The sequence below is a fragment of the Borostomias antarcticus genome, assembly GCF_949987555.1.
Source record: "Borostomias antarcticus genome assembly, chromosome: 5".
Classification (NCBI taxonomy): Eukaryota; Metazoa; Chordata; class Actinopteri; order Stomiiformes; family Stomiidae; genus Borostomias; species Borostomias antarcticus.
In genome coordinates this window covers 8,754,838-8,777,564 of record NC_140238.1, presented here as the reverse complement: position 1 = coordinate 8,777,564, position 22,727 = coordinate 8,754,838, and the positions used below count along the sequence as shown (strand labels likewise).

Genomic DNA, 22,727 nt, shown 5'->3' with positions numbered 1-22,727 from the left:
ACATTTACCAAAAGTGATTCTTGCATTGATTGTATTTACGGCATGTAAATGACCTCATTCGAAGTAGCATTGACTCAGTATCTGCTACCCATGTCCCAATATTATTGTCACTGCTCCTTTAACGTGAATTGGATGACATCATCCTAGGAGCAGAGCTGCTGAGGTCGAGGCGTGGGGTGGAAACGCCATTTTCACACCGCACACTGCTGGGCCAACTAATGTGTCTAAGAAGAAGTGGCATCTTCGTAGTGAGCCTAGCTAAACGAATTGAGCCTCGGTCGTAGACTGTGTCCGACCATGTAAATGAGGCGAATATAATAGCGTTTTCGTTTATCACTTCCCGGTTGTAACTCGATAGGAAGGTATGCAGACGGGATACAACGTTGTTGAGGCAGTCAGCGATAATAAGCAATCAGAGCCGCCTTCCTCCAGCTCTGACAGCAGCTAGCCTGGCCGGGCTGTCCCGCTGCGGAACATAGGAAGTGGAAGTTTCTCGCTAGCTAATAAAGATAGCTGTTTTTTGAGCAAGCTCAGAGTTAAGTTAGTATTTGACATTTTATATGAAACAATATATTGTGCGAATTGTATATTTTAGTGTGACAGAAACGGGAGTAAAGTCGATATAAACACAAGCTGGCAACAGTCTCGGTTGGAAACGGATGTCCTACAGAACGGTAAGTCAGTACGTAACATTAGCAACTTGCTGTGTCTGTCTCTGTAATGATGTGTTTAGGTGTAATGTTAGCTGTGTTTTTTGTGTGTGTGTTTAGTATGCTATATGCTAGCCAAGTTTAATATCACCCTGTAGTACGACGAACTGATTCAGTGTACTAGCGAGCTATTTGCACTACTACGCTAGTTAGGCTAGATAGTAGCCTGCATTAGCTAGCCTAATTAGATAGCTAGCTAGTAAATTAGCTAGGCTACTACTACTACTGTTGTCATGCTGCTGGCTGGCGAAATGCGTCTGAACAAGTGGGATGACATAACTGGTTCTTCTGATAAATCCATTAATAGCTAACTTTGCTAAAGTTAGCCTAATCAGTGCAGACCGATGTCATTCATTCTAGTTAACAGGCTAGATTGGTTGTCTAGTGATAATTAAATTATTTTACATTGATAACATTAGGGTTTTTTCCGATGTTCTTGTAATTAGAATTCAGGACAGGGTGAGGTCTGTGACAAGTCTGAGCCTTCTCTGAAAGCTGTCTCTGTCGAAGGAAAAGATCCATGCTCTGTCATGGTGTCCAGGGACACTGGGGGCCCAGTGTGTTGAGCCTACAGCTGCTGGGGGCTAGATATGCTGACACTGTCTGCTGAGGTGAATGTGACTGATGCAGGCATGTTCCCGACAATTAACAGGGTTAGACTGCATGTATGAATGGGGCTGAAAATTACCGTAGTAGGTTTTTATGACACACACACAATCACCTGCGAGTTCTATATCGTATTCCCATGCAGTTGTCATCCTTCTTTACCCAGTGGGATTTATAAGTCAGCTTGCTGTTGACTTTCCTGTGGGGTCCTGTTGTTAAGTGTGCTTGGCAGTATCTCGTTGCTGTGCTACACACTGCAGATCAGAACATGCATCTATTTCCTATCTTTGCAGTTGTGTGTTTTAGTGAGGTACTGCTGAAACAGTATTTGTCACTCTCAGCCACAAGTATTTTTGGTTTATTCTAAATCTAGGCAAAATGTCTAGAGAACACAAAAGGGCCAGGTTTAAAGTAACGACAATTCAGATAAAGTTGAGGAGAGGAGCCGGTGCAGTCAGCATGTCTTGTTAGTTTGAGCCTGTCCTCAGAGTGGTTTCACACTACAAAGATGGCAATAGACCTGGTGCAAAGTAGTATGCAAAAGACCAGCCAGGTCATACTGTAATCCAGGGAAAGCTTCCTCAGTGCTTCCAGGAGAAGCTATCATCAGTACCATGTTTATGCTGTGAAAATGACAATAGCCATTGAGTCAGTTTAGGCATATAGTTTAATGTTGTGTTTTTGATGATGTGTTTGCCCTGAGCTCAATTTTTTATTTGTCAGAAACTCTGTGGTCTCCCTCTCTCTGAAGTGGAACATGCGAATGCGATGAGAATACGATTTAATATTTTAGTCATCAATACCAATCAGACTTTTCATTTCCGATACACAGAGCCCAGAGCCCTTGGTCTGAAAACCAATTGTTCTCTAAAGCTTAATAGACACACACTGGAAGCCTGAAGCCTGCTACGCTCAGCATGGGGTCACCAGTGATTTTCATATTCGGAATTCATATCCGATTGAGTCTCATTCCTGAGTCATAGTTCATAACTATCGGCTTACACATCACCGACCAGCCCTCCCAGAGGAGCTGCCTCGCACTAATCCCAGACCACATTTTCATGTAGGAAAGCCGGTCAGTTCAAGTACTCACTTGTTCCTCGCAAGTTTTTTCTCTCTTTGTGGGAACTGAAAGTGAACAACATTTTCTGAGGTTGGCCGGTTTGTTATGGTCCAGGGATTGTATTCAAATTGGCCTTGTAGAGTTGCCGAAGGAAATAGTCTCTCACCTCTCTGTAAAGTAGATTTGGCTTAAAAGGAGATTCCCCTCGGTGTCACAAATCTGTGGTGTTTTATTCGATGTCAGGTTTGTTCTGTGAAAAGGTTTGTCTGCGTCAGCCTGTCCCCCGACCCCCACTCAGATTTTGTGTTTATTGCTTCTAGACTTAGCCTACTGTAGCTCACTGCACTTCCTCCTCCCAGGGCTGCTTCTGTGTGGGGAATTGAGGAACCCACTGCTCCGTTCACATCTAGGGTACACAACAACATTCACCTCCATCTAGGCCTTTGCATGAGCTGTATCCCTTTGAGGGCGGATGTCTCCCACGAGCTTTGCTTAAAAACACAGATATTTACATTTCAAAGGATAAGATCAAAACGCCCCCCCCTCCCTAATGGCGCTTTTTGTTCTTCTTCATCCAAACAGGGACATGAAATTAGAGGGTGGACGTTTGTAGGAATTGTGTTTGCTAGTTTCGCATGTACTAACTAACCACGGGTGCTCTGTGTTGAAACAGTGGAAGCAGGGTCAGTGAAAAGAGAATTGTCTTGTCTATTCAGATTCTTTTCCACAAGCACAGTTGTATTCTGTTTCCTGCTCCTTCCTACGACCCCTATACTGTCACATGCCAGACTAGAGGATGGTTGCTGAGTCACATGTGCTGTCGTGTGTGTGTGTGTGTGTCTCTGCCTGTCTGTCTGTCGTCTGTCTGTCTCTCTCCTCCTCCCACTCTTGTATTATTAACAGGGTTTGGTGAATAATACAAGAATCTAGATTCTATTCTAGTCCAGATATTTTCACCTGGTATCTTAGCAACTCCAGGGACAGTAGGCACTGGGCAGACAGGCTTGCCTAACACTACAGCAACATCAAGAACACATGTTTTTGCCGTGCATGGACATAAACAGTCTACCATTTCCATACAAGTCTACCAACTCTACTCTACCAAGTCTATGTTCTCTATTCAAAAAAAGATAAATCCACTGTGTCTGTGTGTTCATTTTCGTCATTGTTATTCAGATAGCAGAGAGAGAGCCTAAGTGTGCATGCAGCAGTTGACGCTGACCTACAGGTACTGGGCTGTGCTGCTGAAGCCCCAGCCTTGTTCACATAATCCTCTTATGTGAGCTGAGAGCTCACCTGGAGTGAAATGAATAACAAGAGCCAGGGAGGGAAAGACAGCAGAAGACAGGACGATTGCAGCTAGAGAAGACATTTACTAGCCGTCCAGTCAAGTGTTGACTGACTGGAGGGCGGCTCTAGGCTGTACTACAAGGTTTTGTCTTACAGTCTAGTGATCCGCATGTACATGGTCCCGATATGCAACATTCACAGGAGGAAGGCAGCCTAGTCTGGCCAACGGTATCACAGCCTCAAGGCACGGACCTGCAGGCTCAGGGACAGCTTTTTACACCAGGCAGCCACACAATGGACACTAATGGCCCGCTGCCTGCCTACCTGTGTCACTCACACACAGGCTCCCTCAGACTCAGACTGTACGCACACACATACACACACACACACACACACACACACACACACAACCACACACACACAACCACACACACACACACACATGCAACAATGCACATTTGCAGCTTCACACACTTCACTTTACGCACACTAAAGTCTATAACATTGTTTTTCTATTACATTTTTTATGCAGTTTTATTACTATTGTATTGCTTTCATTGCACAGATTTATGACTATTGTAGTTTTATTACCATTCTACCCATTCAGTTGTGTTGTTACTCTGTTCCTGCTGTGAGGTTGAGGAACCAGAACCTCAGAATTTACTCTCCTGTGCCCGTACAATGGATAAAGGAATCTGACTCAGAATCTGAGTTGTGAGACAGAACATTAAGACGTGATACAGGTGTAACCACACGATGGCCACAATGATGTACGCAGTCTAGCCTAACTGGGTGAATCGTGATGGGGAGTTTGCTAATGCCAACATCTCTCAGCGATCTTAGTGGATATATTCTCTCTTCTTGACTGTCCCCACCCCAGGATGCGTGAGAGCATGTCCACCATGGTGTGCGTGAAGGAGGAGGAGGACCCTGGCGAGAAGCTCTCCCAGGACGAGATCATCTGCCGGACCAAGCAGGTGGTCCAGGGCCTGGAGGCCCTGAAGCAGGAGCACAGCTCCATCCTGGACGGCCTGCTGGACACGCTGCGCTGCCTGAAGCAGGACGAGGAGGGCGTCCTGGTGGAGGAGAAGTCCCACATGATCCGCAAGTCCCTGGAGATGCTGGAGCTGGGCCTGAGCGAGGCGCAGGTCAGAGAGAGCCCTCTAGTTATCACAAGTCACTCCTATTCTCAAGTCTCTTTCTCACATCCGTCCGTCCCCCGCCCCACCCCCCCAGGTGATGATGGCACTGTCTGGGCACCTGAGCTCGGTGGAGTCGGAGAAGCAGAAGCTGCGGGCGCAGGTGCGCCGTCTGTGCCAGGAGAACCAGTGGCTGCGTGACGAGCTGGCGGGCACCCAGCAGAAGCTGCAGCGCAGCGAGCAGAGCGTGGCCCAGCTGGAGGAGGAGAAGAAGCACCTGGAGTTCATGAACCAGCTGAAGAAGTATGACGACGACCTGTCCCCCTCGGTGAGTCGACCTGAACACACACACACACACACACACACACACACACACACACGACGACCTGTCCCTCTCCGTAAGTCAACCCCGGTACCTGAACACACACACACACATGACGACCTGTCCCTCTCGGTAAGTCAACCCCGGTACCTGAACACACACACAGCGATGACGTGCGCTGCTCATCATCATCATCAATCAGACAGGCAGCTCTGCGCTCCGCCTGCCGTGGTCGGCTGGGAGTAACCCTATGTCTCTGTCCTCCTCTCTCTCTCTCTCTCTCTCTCTCTCTACATCCCTCTTTTTCTTATAATCTCTCTCTGTCTCTCTCTCTCTACCTCTCTCTACTACCTCCCTCCCTCTGTCTCTCTCCCTCTGTCTACCTCCCTCACTCCCACCCTCTCTCTCTCTCTCTCTTTCTCAGGAGGACAGAGACTCTGACTCCAGTAAAGAAACTCTGGATGACCTCTTCCCAGAAGACCAGGATGACCAAGCCCCAGGCAGTGAGTGTCCTTTCTCTGCCTTAGAACCCCTTTGTCTCTCTCTATCCTCTCTGTGGTTTCTCAATCCTCAACACACATACCACACACACACACACACACACGCACACACACACACTACCCCCCCCCCCCCCACAAACACACACACACACACACACATATCTACACACACACACACACACACACACCACCCCCCCGCCCACCCCTCTTTCTCTCTCTCTTCCCCATCCTTCTCCCTGCCTCTGCTACCTTCCGTATCTCCTCCCTGCTTATATTCCACACCAGTAGTTCCTCAACAGCTCGACAAGCTGAAGCGGCTTCAAACACAGCGATCTTTAAAGTGCTATTAGGCTGGAGCCCGGCCAAATGGAGATGGACCCAGCGAGGCAGCAGCCCTACACACTTCAGCACCCATGTACAGTAGAGGAGAGACAGAAGATTTATAGGCCAGTTCCAAACATGAGCCATGCTGAGGGTCCTACATACAAGAGTAACTAATGATCCAATATAAAACCGCTCCAAGCAATGAAATATGAGCCGCCCTTTAGTTATCTACATAATTAAAATATTGCAGTGGTTTAAAGTGCCTGCTTTGTTTCCAGGAACGGCCCTACCACAGCGGGCTAATGAGGCTCTGATATGAGGGAGGAGGGGAGAGACGCTCAAGTGTATCATTTTCTTTTGTTTTGTATTTTTCCGTTGCACTTTAGTGAGCTGAAGGATGGGGAGAGAGAGAGAGGAGGAGGGGATCAAAGGGAGAAGTGTGGTTACTGGCAGGAAGGGTCTCTCCGCAGCGCCGGGGGAGGAACGCCTCCTCGACGCCTCCGCCCCCTGACTGGGCGAGATCGGATGAATCCCCCGTCCCCGTAGGCCGAGACAGAGCTGTGTGTGTGGGTGGGTGTGTGGGTGGTGTGGAGAGTCTGGATTAGGCTGGGACGGAGCTGTGTGTGTGTGTGGTGTGGAGAGTTTGAATGCTGCCGGACCGAGCGAAGAGGATTAAGACTTCTCACCACTCACTCAGCCCAGCCTCCTGAAATACCGCTGTGTTTCGGAGCACTTGTCGGCAGTCTCAACTGATGGCTCTTGGCTGAGCGACGACAAAGTTAAACCTGGGAATGTCCTTGTTAGGGGGAAATTGACTTTCCATTGCACGTTTGGACTGTCCAAGAAATATAGCTTTTTGCATGTACTGTATGTGGGACTCACTTCGTCCGATGCGAGCAGTTTTGAACACCTGGCATCGCTTCTTTGCGTGGTGTTCTCTCAGGCACTTCCTGTGTGGTAGGGAGTGTTATTACTGCGGAGGACCACTCCTTCACCGGCCCACCGGCCCCTGGCCAGGCCCTCCTTCAGGGTAAATACAGAACGCTGGGCCTTTAATGAGAAACCCAATCAGGTGGTTTCCTGACCTTGCTCTCTCACACACATGCACACTCGCAGACACACACCCTCTCCCCCACACACACACCACACATGCCTACGCATGCACGCTCACAGCACTGTTCTGAGACGGGGATCTTCCCTGACCCCATCTAGCTGACATACAATACATGTATTAGTACTACTGTAATACTCTGTACTAGACTAGTACGACTGTAATACGCTGTACTAGTACTACTGAAATACTCTACTAGACTAGTATTACTGCACAACGCGGTGCTAGTACTACTGCAATACTCTGTACTAGTACTACTGCAATTCTCTGTACTAGACTAGTACTACTGGAATAATCTGTACTGGTACTACTGCAATACTCTGTACTAGTAAGTAAGTAAGTAAGTTGCCTTTGAGAATCAATGGTTCTCGAGCCTAGTGGCCCATAGGGCAGGAGCCTATCTTTCATTCCGCTAGTATATCGCAAGGACTTGCCCCCAATCCAACCCTTGATGCTGAGGGCCAAGCAGAGAGACATTTTTTACATTTTTTATAGTCTTTGTTACTGTATGACTTGGCCGGGGATCGAGCCCTCAACCACCAATCTCAGGGCGGACACTCTAACCACAAGGCCACTGAGCTGGTACTCTGTACTAGTCCTACTCAAATACTCTGTTCTAGTACCACTGCAATACTCTGTACTACTACTACTGCAATAGGCTCTACTAGTACTACTGCAATACTCTGTTCTAGTACTATTGCAATACCCTGTACTAGTACTAGTGCAACACTCTGTACTACGTGTGAGTGCTTAGCCTTTGTGAATGCGTTCTTAACGCTATGTCCACCCCTGTCCCTCCTCGTCTCCGTGTCCCCAGCCCAGCAGCCCCACGGCAGCGCGGCGGCGGCGGCGGCCCAGCAGGGCGGCTACGAGATCCCGGCGCGCCTGAGGACCCTCCACAACCTGGTGATCCAGTACGCCTCACAGGGCCGCTACGAGGTGGCCGTGCCCCTCTGCAAGCAGGCACTGGAGGACCTGGAGAAGACCTCCGGTCACGACCACCCTGACGTGGCCACCATGCTCAACATCCTGGCCCTGGTCTACAGGTGAGACATCAGCCCACCATGGGCTCAGATTTACAGTTGAGGTGATCTGGAGTCGAGCGCTACAAAAAATGGGCAGAGAGGCAGAGCCAGCGCATTAACTTTCAAATCCAGCTGCATTTGAACTTTATTTCACCGGGAGCGTATAGTCGGGACTGAATGGGAAAAACTCATTTAGGTAATGCACTTTGCTGTTTGTGTTATAAAAACCTCTGTGAAGTGAGAGTTAACGTGGAAGAAAGTCCAAGTAAATCGCACCTTGCCAGATATGCTACCGACAGCTCACTAGAAAGGACTGGTTGAAAAGTGGAAATCTGCGGTCATTGACCAATCAGAGGCCAAATCAGCCTCTCCGCACAGCCCACTGTCTGCGCGGGCCAATCAGCATCCAGTTAAAAATCCGATCGGATACTTATTGGTGTGCACAAACCTGGGCATTTCCACTGGACTACTAAAGAAAGCTGGAGCAAAGAGGAAGACATATTGTCGAAACGTAAGTCGCCATCCCTGGAATAAACGTGCAGACTATATGAATGAGAAGAGTGCTCCAGGTTCTTTATTTTGCGTAGACCAGTGGAAATGTCCAGGTGAACAGCTTTTGATACTACATGTCTACCCAGAACTTGGCTGAAGCGCGCTGGACTTGTGTTTTGCTTGTTCCAAGAAGTTCTTGCTGCAGCGACAGCTTCTGGGTACTCAGAGAACAGTTGAGACACGGTGATTATTACTGGTCTCTGGTGTTGCTCAGAGGTGGTCCCACAGCAGCCTTGCTCTGCAGAGACCTTTTGCAGTAGAGGGAAACCACTGTAACACGCCCCCCCCCCCCCCCACCTTCCCCTCGTGTTTCAGGGACCAGAACAAATACAAAGAGGCGGCCAACCTCCTGAACGACGCGCTGGCCATCCGGGAGAAGACCCTGGGCCGGGACCACCCAGCTGTAAGTGTGATTCTTATCGACCCCGCCCCCCTCGTCTCAGCATGACTGACGAGGCCGCATGTCTGCTAACTGTCTTGACCCCCAACAGGCTTGTGGCTACTCTCAGCGGACCTCCGTCCCCCACAGTGCAGACCAGAGGTTAGCCCCCCCCCCCCCCCCCCTCCCCCACTACTCCCCCAATCACAGACCTTCCCCGGGGATCACATGAAAACCCACCAATCACAGGACTTCCCCGGGGCCTCTTCCTGTGCTGCACGCGGTGGAGATTCCTCCTGCTGATTGTGATCGAATCACAGCCTAGCCGCCAGTGATCACGTCCTCTGTCCTGCCGGTCCTCGGTCGCTGTAATCAGTTCACACGCCGGATCAGTCGCACTCGCTGTGTTCACGCCCTGCACTCATGGGCACGGAGATGATTGATACCGCCCCCAAGTTTGCCTGCACTGTATTTATTGTGTGTGTGTGTGTGTGTCTCAGGTGGCAGCCACCCTCAACAACCTGGCTGTGCTCTACGGGAAACGGGGGAAGTACAAGGAGGCGGAGCCGCTGTGTAAGAGAGCGCTGGAGATCAGGGAGAAGGTGGGTCCAGCTCCTGTTATAGCCTCCTCGCCATCAAGGCGCCCACAGGCGCGTGTGGCTTGGAAAGGCTCATGAAAAACTGTCCAGATCTCGCTTCACTCTCTCAAGTTTCCTTCACAGTCAAACCTAGCCACTCGTTCCACTTGTGTTCCATGTTTCCCCAATGGATCAACTCCCCCGTAGCGCTCTGCTGTTCAAAGAGACACGTTGACGTTGGGGAGTGTTGAGTCCTGGGTGGTTTGGTTATTTTTGGCTGCGTGCAACAGGCTGCTAATAGAGGAAGAAGCTCAGTGGTCTCTATTACTGCGTCTCTCTTCCTGTGTCAGTTGCTGCTCTTTTGTGCCTCTTCCCCTCTCTCTCCACTTTGTGTGTGTGTTTCTGGGAACAAGGTGTCTACTCGCTCTGAGCCAGGCAGAAGAGATCTTAACGAAACGCCTCCGCTCTCTTCCGTCTCGCTCAGAGTGAGTAGACACCTTGTTCCCAACACAAGAGGGATATACGGTATGTGTGTGTTTGTGTATATATATATATATAACCCACACGTTTCGACATGCCCGGGATTTGAACCCGGGTCTCCCGTGGGGCAGACACTGTTTTAACCAGCTATGCCGATGAAAGGCTAGCTCAGTGAGTTTAACCAACAACTCACTACTTACCCAAGGACTTACAAGGACAATGGATTTCCAGCAAAGAGCTCCAGAGTTGCTGAATCAGGTCCTCAGTTCTCTTTTTATAGCGAAAAACCCCCAGCGTGTGTGAGCCGCCTCAGTCTTGGGCTTTTCCCCAGGGATGAAGATTAAAGGGAGGAGGAGGAGTTAGATTTTCCACAGTCAGTCTCAATCAATATCTCATCCAGATGTTGCAGTTCTCCTTTTAAATAGTAGTACTCATATAAAGCAAATGCAGCTTACAGTAAACATGTCAGAGAGAGAGAGAAAGAGACAGAGACGGAGGCAGAGAGACACGGAGGCAGAGAGAGATGGAGAGAGAGAGGCAGTGAGAGAGAGACAAGAAAAGAATGTCCCTCCATACTATCATCTCATCCCCCCACGGTCATCGACTGCATTGAGGCGGAGGAGTGTCTCTCTCTCTCTCCGCTAATGAGCAGTAAACCTCCCGGCTCCATGTCTCTGTTCCCGTCAGTCAGTCAGTCAGTCAGTCAGACCGGGACAGAGCTCTCCCTCTCCTCAGCAAGCCTATCTGCTCGGTCTCTAACGAGCCTGCCCCTGCGGCCGGGACGCTCCGGCGCTAGGCCTCTGCAGCGCACAAGAGGACTCGAACCCAGTTCTTCAACCCCGTGACTGGGGGATGTAGCTCTTCTGTTGGGATAATTCATCATGGCTCTTTCGCGTCATAGCTTTGATATGACTTGTCAAGTGTGACCCGTCACTGTTATCTCTCTCTCCCTCTCTCTCTCCCTCTCTTTCTCTCTCTCTCTCTCTCTCCCTCCCTCTCCCCGTCCCCTGCAGGTTCTGGGTAAGGACCACCCGGACGTGGCCAAGCAGCTGAACAACCTGGCGCTGCTGTGCCAGAACCAGGGCAAGTACGAGGAGGTGGAGTACTACTACCGCCGCGCCCTGGAGATCTACCAGACCAAACTGGGCCCCGACGACCCCAACGTGGCCAAGACCAAAAACAACCTGGTGAGAGCGACGACGACAGCCGGCGGCTGGCGCACGCGTCATCGTTCCGTCCTCCCCTGTGGTTTTTGGTGCCATGTTTTGCAATCACCCGCTCTGCTCTCCTCCTCCCTCAGGCGTCCTGTTACCTGAAACAGGGGAAGTTCAAGCAGGCGGAAACCCTGTACAAAGAGATCCTCACCCGAGCGCACGAGAGGGAGTTCGGGTCTGTGGACGGTAAGACGTACACACTCTCTCTCTCCTCAGTGGCACTCGCGTGCTGTTGGGCTGTCAATGTAAAAGGTCACTGTTTCAAGGCTGCAGTCGCGCCACCTGAGGGGGAAAAACGCTCCTGGGAACGACGGAGAACTTTCATTTGTGAACGCTGCAGTGCACCGGTCCAGACCAGATTAAGCACTTAATGCGCCCCCATTGCCTAGCCTGTCTGGCTGGCTGGATGTCAGACGGTATCAGTCAATATCTGCCCGGCCCTGCGTGTGCGCGCGTGTGTGTGTGTGTGTCTCTGACAACTGCGTGTCTGTCTATTCTCTGCAGATGAGAACAAACCCATATGGATGCATGCAGAGGAGCGAGAGGAACAGAGCAAGGTGAGGCTGTGTGTGCGTGCGTGCGCGCGCGCGCGTGTGTGTGTGCGCGCCATGTGTGAGTGTGATAATTAACAAAGGGTCCACTTTCACTCCGTGTCAAAATAAGCACTGCAGTTTAGCCCCTGCTAATGCTTTGGCTGTACTCTGACACTGTAAGAGGTCTATCGATTTAGACAGACTCAGGAATAAATGATGATAGCCACCATTTAATCTCTTCCAAGTCGTCTTAAGTAAATACGCCAGAAACTTTCCTAATTACACGTTTGATTCCTAGATCTGGTTTCATGGGTTGGTGTCAGCGGTCAGGACCCGATTAGAGTATTGAGAAGAGTTCCTTGTGACTAATGTTGTTCTCATCTCCAGGGGAAGCAGAAGGACGGCTCCCCGTTCGGAGAGTACGGAGGCTGGTACAAAGCCTGTAAAGTAGACAGGTCAGTATTGGGCGTGTTTCAGTTGCCTGGGCGTTAAGCATCGGGACTGCTCTATATTTACTTAATGCATTTGTCTAGTCAGTTAGACAGTCATGTAGTCTATTAAGATTCTCCTCTGCCACCCGCCCCCCCCCCTTTCCCCCAGCCCCACGGTGACCACCACTCTGAAGAACCTCGGCGCCCTCTACAAGCGGCAGGGCAAGTTTGAGGCGGCAGACACGCTGGAGGAAGCTGCCATGCGTTCCAGAAAACAGGTGCGACCGCTGGGGATACTGGTATTACTGGTCACGCGCGTCCGGTGCTGCCGGTTCCTCTCACGGCTCCGCGGTTCGCCTCTGCCTTCCCGTCACGCCTCCGTGACAGCAGCGTCTCAAATGGTTTCGGACCTGTGTGTTACCAGGTGGTTCATTGTGCTTCATAGCAGAGTTTGAACGATTGATCGAAAGATAGATAGTTAGATAGATAGATGGATAGATAGATGGATAGATGGATAGATGGATAGATGGATAGATGGATAGATGGATGGATAGATAGATGGATAGATAGATAGATAGATAGATAGATAGATAGATAGATAGACGGATTGATCAACGGACGGACAGACCCACCCTGCTTAAGAACAACATATACAGTAGTAGAGCACAGAAAAACACAAGAAAAGTGACAGCGTGCAGAAAAATACAAGAACAGTGACAGGGTCCAGACAACCATAACAATGTATAAACTTACAAACAACATATACAGTAATACAGTAGCAGAGTACGAAAAATACAAAAGTAGTGACAACGTACAAGGGTACAGAGTAGAATAATAATTAGAGTACAGTAAGGAAAGACTAACATCAATGGCATTTACAAACTACTGTCCCATAGGTAACAGTTAATAATTGTTTGTTTGCAGGGGAATAAGGGAGCTTCAGAGAGTTCCAGAGTTTAGCGTTTCCCCTATCCGTTGCACCTGTATGAACGTTTTAATGCGACAAAATCAAACCGCAGCAAATCAGTTTCTCAGAATCCCTGGGTGTTGTCTCTGACAGCGAGCGACGCAGAGGCACTGCAGCTCACCACCGTCTCCAGCATGAATCATTGATGTGCCAGTCAGGCTGCTCTGAAACATGAGTGTGTGTCTGCATCCTCCTCCTGGTGTCACTGGGAACACTGACCCAGATGTCTGGACCAGCCGTCTCACTGGAAGGCCAGCTCTTCCTCTGTAGTAGACAGTATGTTCTATATTAGGCTTACAGTATGTGGATGTTTATTATTTGCCGACTTAATCTGCTCTTATTGATTATTCATCTGGGTCTTCCATGCTTTTGTGTGTGTGTGTGTGTGTGCGTGCGTGTGTGTGTGTGTGTGTGTGTGTGTGTGTGTGTGTGTGTGTGTGTGTGTGTGTGTGTGTGCGTGCGTGTGTGCGTGTGCGTGTGCGCGTGTGCGTGTGCGCGTGTGTGTGTGCGCGTGTGCGTGTGTGCGCGTGCGTGTGTGCGCGTGTGTGTGCGCGCGTGTGTGTGCGCGTGTGTGTGCGCGCGTGTGTGTGCGCGCGTGTGTGCGCGTGTGTGTGTGTGTGTGTGTGTGTGTGTGTGTCAGGGCCTGGACACGGCGCACAAGCAGCGTGTGGCAGAGGTCCTGAGTGAGCCGGAGGTGCGTGAGAAGCAGCGCAGCCGTGAGAGCCTGGTCTCCGACACGGTGAAGTACGAGAGCGGCCCGGACGGGGGCGAGGAAGTGAGTATGAGCGTGGAGTGGAACGGGGTGAGTACAGTACACAGCCCAGACCACACACACACACACACACTCTGGTCCTCCTAGACAGAAGCCACATGAGCAGGTGTTAGTATGTTTCGGTTGTTTGTTTTTTTTTACTACTAATGTTATTCAAATACAATGCATTGCTCGGTGGTCATCTTCAGATGGTGAATTCATTACTGCTCATTGTTCATCAACTGTAACCAGTGGCTGGTAGGGGCACGTAGCCCAGTGTTAAGACCATCTGACAAGTGACCAAGAGCTTGCTGGTTTAAGACCTGGCCAGGCCACTTGACTATCATTGGCTACTGTTGTGCCCTTGAGGAAAGACACTTACCCCCAACACTAGCTCCAAAATTAAGTAACCTAATTGATCTTACTTAAAAATTAAGTAACCTAATTGATCAAATTGTAAAGGAAGAACACCAAGCGATGATGACGATGAACAACTGTGGCTTCTGTCAAGGAGGATATCACGCAGATGCCAGGCCTGTTTGTTACAGTTCATTAAATCATCTCATTAAGTGATCGCACCCGGACAGACCTGCCAGTGGTAATCATGACGGTAGTTGTCCTGTTAAATGACTCCAGATGGTTTGTGCTGTGATCCACTTCTAATGCTGATTGACTGTCAGACTACTTTCTGTAGAAGCCCTGTTCTAATACCTCTAGTCGACACTGCTGCTGCCTACTGATACCCAGTTAACAGAATGAAGACCAAAGCTACTGTTCGCCATAGAGATGTCCTTTACTATTAGATTACTGTGCCTGTGACTTGCTGTGCCTTCTTATACTCTATCATTTTACTTGCAGTAAACTCTTAATTCCCCATTCAACTAACACATCTATTAGTGTGAAGTGCCTTAACCTGGTACGCTACCTCTTTGCAGTCACTGTGCATTAAAAGCTAGTTGGTCACAGCGGCGCGTAATGTTCGCGAATAAATCACAAACCCGCCCTCTCTGCTGTAGTCCGCTATTCAGAACTGTCCTGCTCCCGTAGCAACAGTAGCCGTAGCGCCCGGGACAGCCAATCAGCATGTGTTCCTGTGAAACCCTGTCGTCCTGGGTCCTGGCTGTGTGAGAGGCTTGGCTCAGATACAGTCAGAACCAGTAGCAGGCTCACAGTTACCCGTTTACCTGCCGCCCTGCTTGGTAGTGGGAGTGTCACCATGACTCATCACTTTTTTCATCTCTGTCACTGACGTGGGCTTTGTACTGTACTCTCTCCTGTGTGTTTGGGTTGTGTTTACTGTGCTTGTGTTTGTTTTGTGTTCGTTCCCTTATAATCCATATAGATCAGACGCATGGAGTGTGTGTATGTGTGTTCAGCCGCCTCCTGAAGCGTACTTCACCAGCATGGACAGACTCGTATAAAGATTCAGTTTCCCGTACTGTCTTTCCTGTGCATTCGGTGGTAGCTGCAGCAGCAGCCAGGCGGAGCGGGAGAGCTTCCACGGACGCTATCCCCACTGCCCTGGCTGTTCTCAGGGGGGGCACCGTCTGAAACCCCCCACCCTGTGCATGTGTATGTGGACTAACTTGTTGTTTTCTCCTGTCTGTGTGTACATTAAGAACATGTACTGTGTGTGTGTCTGTGTGTGTGTCTGTGTGTGTGTGTGTGTGTGTGTGTGTGTGTGTCTGTGTGTGAACTACTATAATCATACTGAGCTAATAGTCCTCCCCAGACACAGTATCTCTCCAAGGATATATAATCCCTGCTGTACTCACTACGCCTCCTCCTCACTCCTGCTTTCGTTTCTGTTTGCGCTTCTCTAGTCGTCATCTACAGCCCTCTTTGTTCCCTCGCTGCGGTTTTTCCGGAGCTTTCTATTGATGTGCCTGTGGGTTATTATCCTGTAGGATAATAAGGCTGGATTCAACTGTGGAAAATGGCCGCTGTCTTTGTACTGGGACTTGACTAGAATCTATTCTAAAGAACAGGTAGACAAGGGCACAGTGAGGAGACGGGGCTTCATTCTGTTATGGCCGTATTGCTTTCTGTTGTGTGAATTAGTTTCACGTTTTTTTGGATGAATACAATAAATGTCTGTAAGATTCATCAAGGGCACTTTATTTGTATGAGCCAGTTTACTTGTCTGACCACCATACTGGCCAGCCCCAGTCTCAGGGGAAGCTGACACATAAAATGGCCATTTTGAATATGAGATCATGAGAATACGACAGCAGCAGTTCTAATGTCAGACTAGCTCCAGTCTCTTCCTTGTTTAGTATGCCCTAAATTTGATTTGAGAGCTAGTCTGATGGAATCTGAAGCGATGGTTTTGGCGTATGGGGTTGGGAGTTATCATTTCTTGCTGAAATCATATTTGCCTGAGCTCCATGAATCCCAGCTGTAGCTACTGTTAACGACTTGAGTGAGTCGCAGCCTAACCTGGAGAAATACTGTCTCTGGTCAGGGAAACGGCCTGGCTTACTGCAACTGTCTGATCTCCTTTGCTCTCTCTCTCCTCCTCTCTCCATCCACCTCTTATCTGCCTCGACCCCCCTTCCACTGTACCTATCCATCTTCCCCTCCCTTCCTCATCTGTCTCTCTCTCTCCACTCCGCTCTGACTGACAGGCATAACTCCAGATGCCTTGTTGTGGTGGTTCTAAAACTAGTCTTCTGCATGACGGACGCCCGGCCCGGCCCCCCTTCCCCCCTCCCCAGCGTTGCCTCTCTCCAGCCCTGGTCCCCTCTCTGGTCCTCTGGGCGTGGGACTCCTCGTCTGGGCCGAGCCAGAACCAGAGCTCTTGTCTTCCAGGCCGCTCTCGTCTCTGGGACCGGGGGGGACGGGGTGGAGGAGGGCCGCGTTTCTCTGGCTGAAACCGAGCCAGCCCCGGGCCCTGGCTCCTTACCTTACTACCACTCTCTGCTGTCCTAACCCCCCCTGTACTCTGCTTCAGCCCCCCTTTCTCTCTCTCCCTCCCTCCCTCTCTCCCTCCCTCCCCGACGGCAGCCTCTGCCTGTCCAACTCTGTACGGTGCCTGCCGAGTTTTCCAAGCATTTTACTATTCGACTACTGTCCGTGACTCACACTGGATAGCTTTTGCTCGTAGTGAACTTACATACTGTAAATTCTATGACTTGGTGGCATGGTCGTCCTACGCTCCCTCGGGGGGCACCATTTGCGGCGCTAGGCTGCTCTAGAGTTCCAGTAGTGTGTGATCTTGTCGTGCTCTGTGTGGCTCTTTTCTGTGATGTCAAACTTGGAAAGGTGTTGCCTGATATCATGATCAAGAAGGCACGTCTAAGACGGAGCAGCCCCCGTCAGCTCCTGCGTTAGACATGAGTGGGTGGAGGGTGGGATAGGAGGGAAGGAGGGAGGGACACGCCTCGCTCTGCGCAGTGTGTGTCCTACTAATCTACTGTGTGTCTTGTCTGTCTGTGCATCTTATGTCTTTCTTAACTTCTAATAAAACGTAACTCTTTGCTCACCCGTATCTTTGCCTCTTTGTCGCCTCTTTGCGTGCTCCCTCTTTCTACATGTGGTGTGTGTGCGCACGTGTGTGTGCGTGCCTAACGGTGTGTGTGTGTGTAAAGATTTTACTCCAGGACTGCGGTACTGTGCACTCCTGGCCCTCCTCCTACCCCTCTCTGTCCCCTCTCTCTGCTGTGTTGACTTCCTGGGTAGACAAGGCAGATGACATGGCTCTGGTCACCATGGAACAGAGGAGACCAGACACCCTGCTGGCTCTGAACCTGGACAGCCAATTTCATTAATGTGTCTGTGCGGACTCCGCCAGAACTCCACCTGGCGTGAACCCCTCGAAGGGATGGATGGGTTCGCCCTCCTGGATATGAACATTTCTGAATAGCGCACCGTTGAGGCTGGAGTGTAATCACACGCAAAAACAAACACGCACTCACAAAAGATTCTATGCAAAATGGAGGTCTGTGAAAATAATTTGCTGAACTGGATTTGTGGGTCACGCGGGCGTGTAACCCTGCCCCTTTTGCATACGGGTGCATATGCTGTATTTGTGTGTGCGTGCGTGTGTGAGAGAGCGTGAGTGTAACCCTGTGGTGTCTCTCATCAGGACGGCTCTGGCGCCCTCAAGCGAAGTGGCTCCTTCAGTAAACTCCGCGCCTCTATTCGCCGCAGCAGCGAAAAGCTGGTCCGCAAACTGAAGGGAGGGGGCTCGAAGGAAAGCGAGCCTAAAAACCCTGGGTAACTATCCCTCCCCCCACCCCCACCCGTGAATTTCTAAACCTGGGGAGCCCTCCATCCCCTCCCCCCTGCTCCACGGTTGGTGTACAGACCCTCTGGGATCCTTCTGCTCTGCTGGTGGCGGCCTGGTGTAACTAGAGCTCTTATTTTGCACTATACTATAAAGGGGCTTCTACTTGCACACACTTGCACCACACAGACACAAAACAAACGCTCTGGCGCTACTAGCACCTGACCCCCATCTGCAAGGATTCTAGATGGATTCCAGGCATTCGAGCCTCGTGAAGCCAGTGTCTTTACTATAACATGTTCTAGACAGGAGTCAGACTCGTGCTCCACAGTGTTGACACTGTGACACCGTCAGGTGCTCTGCTGTGATTGACAATCTGGCCTGAGAGGAAGATGGTGGTATAGGGAAGGGATCACTGATAACCACAGAACAAGTAGAACAATACTACTAATTGTCTGCTTTGGAAATGCCTATCTGCTTTTCAGCCTATGACTGCCTTCCTTTTTTTGCTTGTTTTTTTTCATAACTGTATTTATTTTCTGACCTTGTTTTAACATTTTATTTATTATTTTCTACGTCACCTTTTGAGACCCAGTTTTAACTTTTGTAACAGTTTTGTAACACTTTTGTACATATTTTATCATCAGTTTCTTTGTGAAGTCCTAAATTATTTGTTTGCATGGCATCCTGGTTTATAATGTAATTCTACAACATCTATCTATGCTGTCGTGCTTCTATTTATGAATAAACTTCTCCAAGTGAATGGCTACTGCATGCCACACCTGTGTACTGATTTATCTTCCTCTTGCTGTACTGCAGCTGTCCTTGTCCTCGTCGTCATCATCATTATCAGTGATCAGTTAACCCCATAGTGGTCAGGGAGGTGTTATGGTAACATTAACAGGGGTTCTACAGACCGTGTACTCATTGCTCATTGATACTCTCACTTTGACGGGTGCATTCTGCTGTGTCCTCTGCAAATGGTCAAAATAGCTCGGCTATAACAGGCACAGCTATAAAAGAGCTCTTCGCTGTGCTCGGAAATACATGTCCGTTCATTGAACTCAACAGATTCCACGTCCAGTTGTGAGAGGCAATGGTGGGTTTTGCTCTTGGGCCTACAATAAGGGTTTGACTAACTATGTATAAATGGGATATATTATGTGGTTAATCTAACTTGTGTATTGTTTTGTGAAACTAACCTTTCAATAATGTAATTAACCCACATACCATCTCCACTGGGCACCTCTCCTCACCCCTCACCCCGGCCCTCTGATCTCCCTGCATGTCTCTGTACTGGGGGCAGCATGAAGCGAGCCAGCTCACTGGGTGTTCTTAACGTGGTGGACAAAGCTGCTGGAGACCACTACCAAGTAAGGAGTCCATCTGTCTCTCCATCCTCCCTGCCCTCATAAGTCTTCCCTCTCTGCCTCTGAACATCTACACCCCTTTCCTCTCCCCTCTTCTGCTCTCTTCTTTCCTCCCTCTCTTATTCTACCATTTTTTCGTTTAAGAAACTGGTCACTGATTTGATCCCCTTGGTTAACGGTTGTGGTCCAGCCAGCTCCCATCTAAAACTCTGGGGCACTACTTACACATGCGATGGCATCAACAGTCAGCTTTCACAGACTAACCTCTCATTCCCCGTCCTGTTAACTAATCCGAGCAGTAACCTAAAGTCACGGTAGTCACGGTGTTATGAAGATGTTCTAGTATCTGTGGGAGTGGACCACAGGGAAGACTACTCTGGACAGATAACTGATTTACTGCAAGTGAACTATAAACACAGACTATTCACTCACAATGAAGCTTATCAACACAGACTATTCACTTACAGTGAGGACTATCAACACACTATTCACTCACAAATGACTTCAGTTCCTGTTCCATAGCTAAACATAAAGGGACTAAATGGATTGGGATCGTCGGTGCCGTTGATGTTCTGTGTGGATGTTGTACCACGTTGATCTCATTCCATAGATACTGAACAATCAACTCATTTAGTCTGGGTTAGAGTCAATGGGTTAACTGAGTTCCTCTCCATTATTTAAAAAAAATCAAATTCACCCATCTCTTTTCCAGGAACGAAATAATCGTCTGAGGAGAAGCCGTGACCTGAGTGCCAGCCACACTGACCTGGCGCATTGAAGGTCCGACCCAGAGTGACCGGTGACCAGTGGAGAGAGGGCAGGAAGAGAGGTGTGAACTAAGTCATGGGGTCAGCGTCCTGAAAACAGCCCCAGCTGCTGCCTCGTTTGAAGAGATTAGCCTTATTTCTCTCCATTACCACCATGTACATAGCTTCTTGCAATCCCTATTCCACCAACCTACCCTCAACCCAACAAAACCCTTCTAAACCATACACTACCATCGGCTCAATGTACAACGCATTGCACTTCTTGCTAGTTTTCTTAGAGGGTGTTTTTTTTTTTTTTTTTTTTTTTTTTTTTAAAAAGCTCTACAGTATGTTTTTTTAATCAAACGTATTGTGGAACAGGAGATATAATGAACATGCAGTATATGTTCGGTTTGAGTGTAAATGTGTCTTTGTACAGTATGTACTGTATGTCACTGTGCTTACATATCCTGGTTTAGTGCGCATAGAGAGAGCCTTCATACATTGTGTGTGTGTGGTTGCTCTTTTAGGCTTCCCATGTCCATAGATCTAAGGAAATAGTTCAGCTATCACTTGAATGAAATATGTGGGCACCGCAGTACAGTAGGGTTAGGAGGATGTCTAATAAGACTACAATCTCCCGTTACTCCCTTTGCGTCCAAATGATAACCTGTTTATTGAAAAGCTATTTGTTGTTGTATGAAGGTGTATGTTTACATTTTGGGGTTGTAGATTATGATTCTTTCTTCTTGCGCTGCTCTAGGGGAAGATTTTTTTGTATGTTTTATCTTGGCTTGGCATTAGAGGCCTTGAAAGGCCTAGTTTGCTCTCTTTGTGGTTACATTTTGTTACTGCAAGCTGACAGAGCGCTCAGATGAAGCAGGATCGTTGTATTGGCACATGAAGTTTCATTCTCTCAGGATTGTCAGAGTTTAGCCAGAGAGGCTAGTTTTGGTAGTACACTGACTGCACTAGACCTACGTAACATAAGCCTGTTACAATCAAATGCTTTGTCCAGTAATGAGAAGTGAAATATTGTTCAAACCTCGAGTTTATCAATTTTACCTTCATTTATTTCTTTGACACCACTTGCCAAAATGTGCATCTTGCAACATTACATTGACATATTAATATAAATTGAAATACTGTAATTTAATATAGTACATATTTCCGGGTAGTTTTGTTTGTATGCCCCATTCTTAAATTGATCTAATGTAAGACTTGATATGAGATTATCAGATTAAGACCATGCTTGTGGTGTTTGTACAGCAGCATCCTCTGGAAGGTGCATTACATACATTTACAAACTTGGAGACATGCTCGGAACAAATGACCTGAGATAAACTGTACCGCTCAACCCAGTGTGTATCAACATGTTAGCTGGTGATGGTCCTGACCACACTAACCTAGGCCTTGGGACATTGGTTTAGATGGCTATTGATATTATGTGGACTTAGTGTGATGGTGTACACTTGTGTTAGAAGGGTGTTTGTTACTTTTGAAATGAGAAAGCTAGGACCAGGACAACACCAGTCACTTTCCCTTTCTGGGAGGATTGATGAAAGAATCCAAGCTGTCGTGAACGTTAAGGCCGTTTTAAGCATGGAGAAGTGAGGGATTTGCACTGGAAATCGTTACAGAACATTTGAAATAAGTCTGTGGACTAAATCTTGCAGTTTATATTTGCTTACTTGAGAAAAGTATAGTGGCTATTGCAATAATTCAACTTTTTCTATGCAGAATGCATCTTTGGCAACAGTTAAAAGAAACCGTTACATTTACGGAATATGATTGCTTTGAAATTGTGGTATGGGTATGTGCTGTGTGCAATATGTTCTGTAGGATATTGTATGTAGTCGGAAAAGGTTGTTTTTTGTAGTTTTTTTTTAAATGTTTTTTTTACTTGTATGTCGTTCTATGTATATTTTTATTGAAGAATTTGATTACTTTTCCCTAATAGATTATGCAACTGAAACATTGTTAATAGTGAATAAAGTGGATGTCAGGAGAGATACATTATGTAAACCTAATACTGTAGGTGTATGCTCCATGAAAAAACGCCATGAAAAGGCTTTGACTGTTGATCAGTCTGTCAATCATCAACAACCTGTTTCGTGTGTTTTTCTCTTTTTTGATCAGGTACCCCTGTGTCCAACACAGCCTGAATTAAGATGGTCACTGTAAACCTTTGACTTTTGTCTGCCGTTAATGAACTATCTCTTATTGGCCGGGTTCCCGAACGAGTTAAGAAGCACTTAACTCCAAAGTACTTCTTAACTCCCATACAAAGGGTTGCTTAAGAAGGTTCTTTATCGGGAAACCCGGCCAATGTCATTAGCTATGTTTTGTTTTAAATGTGTGGATGATCCACTATGTCATAATTAGAGAAGATGCCCTATTATTATTAT

At 48.3% G+C, this 22,727-nt stretch overlaps 1 protein-coding gene across 3 annotated transcripts; it reads left to right on the top strand.

Moving 5' to 3' along the window:
* The first annotated feature begins 291 nt into the window (after positions 1 to 291).
* On the top strand, positions 292 to 20,623 carry klc1a (kinesin light chain 1a). Of its 3 annotated transcripts, none has more exons than XM_084438168.1 (16): positions 292 to 674; positions 4,550 to 4,817; positions 4,906 to 5,136; positions 5,555 to 5,633; positions 7,883 to 8,111; positions 8,958 to 9,045; positions 9,522 to 9,623; positions 11,093 to 11,266; positions 11,380 to 11,479; positions 11,798 to 11,850; positions 12,214 to 12,281; positions 12,427 to 12,535; positions 13,889 to 14,026; positions 18,063 to 18,193; positions 19,510 to 19,576; positions 20,286 to 20,623. In XM_084438168.1, the coding sequence occupies exons 2-16, from the start codon at positions 4,551 to 4,553 to the stop codon at positions 20,349 to 20,351; spliced, it is 1,902 nt and encodes a 633-aa protein (XP_084294294.1). In that variant the 5' UTR covers positions 292 to 674; position 4,550; the 3' UTR covers positions 20,352 to 20,623. The 3 variants fall into 3 exon arrangements, with proteins under 3 accessions (XP_084294294.1, XP_084294295.1, XP_084294293.1); XM_084438169.1 differs by having other exon boundaries at positions 13,865 to 13,999; XM_084438167.1 differs by having other exon boundaries at positions 13,865 to 14,026.
* Positions 20,624 to 22,727: the final 2,104 nt, after the last annotated feature.

Bases quoted from the DNA above. Each gene is read 5' to 3' on its own strand.
- klc1a (XM_084438167.1), top strand. From the start codon at position 4,551: ATGCGTGAGAGCATGTCCACCATGGTGTGCGTGAAGGAGGAGGAGGAC. The intron at 5,137-5,554 runs GTGAGTCGACCT...TCTCTTTCTCAG, and splicing joins ACGACGACCTGTCCCCCTCG to GAGGACAGAGACTCTGACTC. The intron at 8,112-8,957 runs GTGAGACATCAG...CTCGTGTTTCAG, and splicing joins ATCCTGGCCCTGGTCTACAG to GGACCAGAACAAATACAAAG.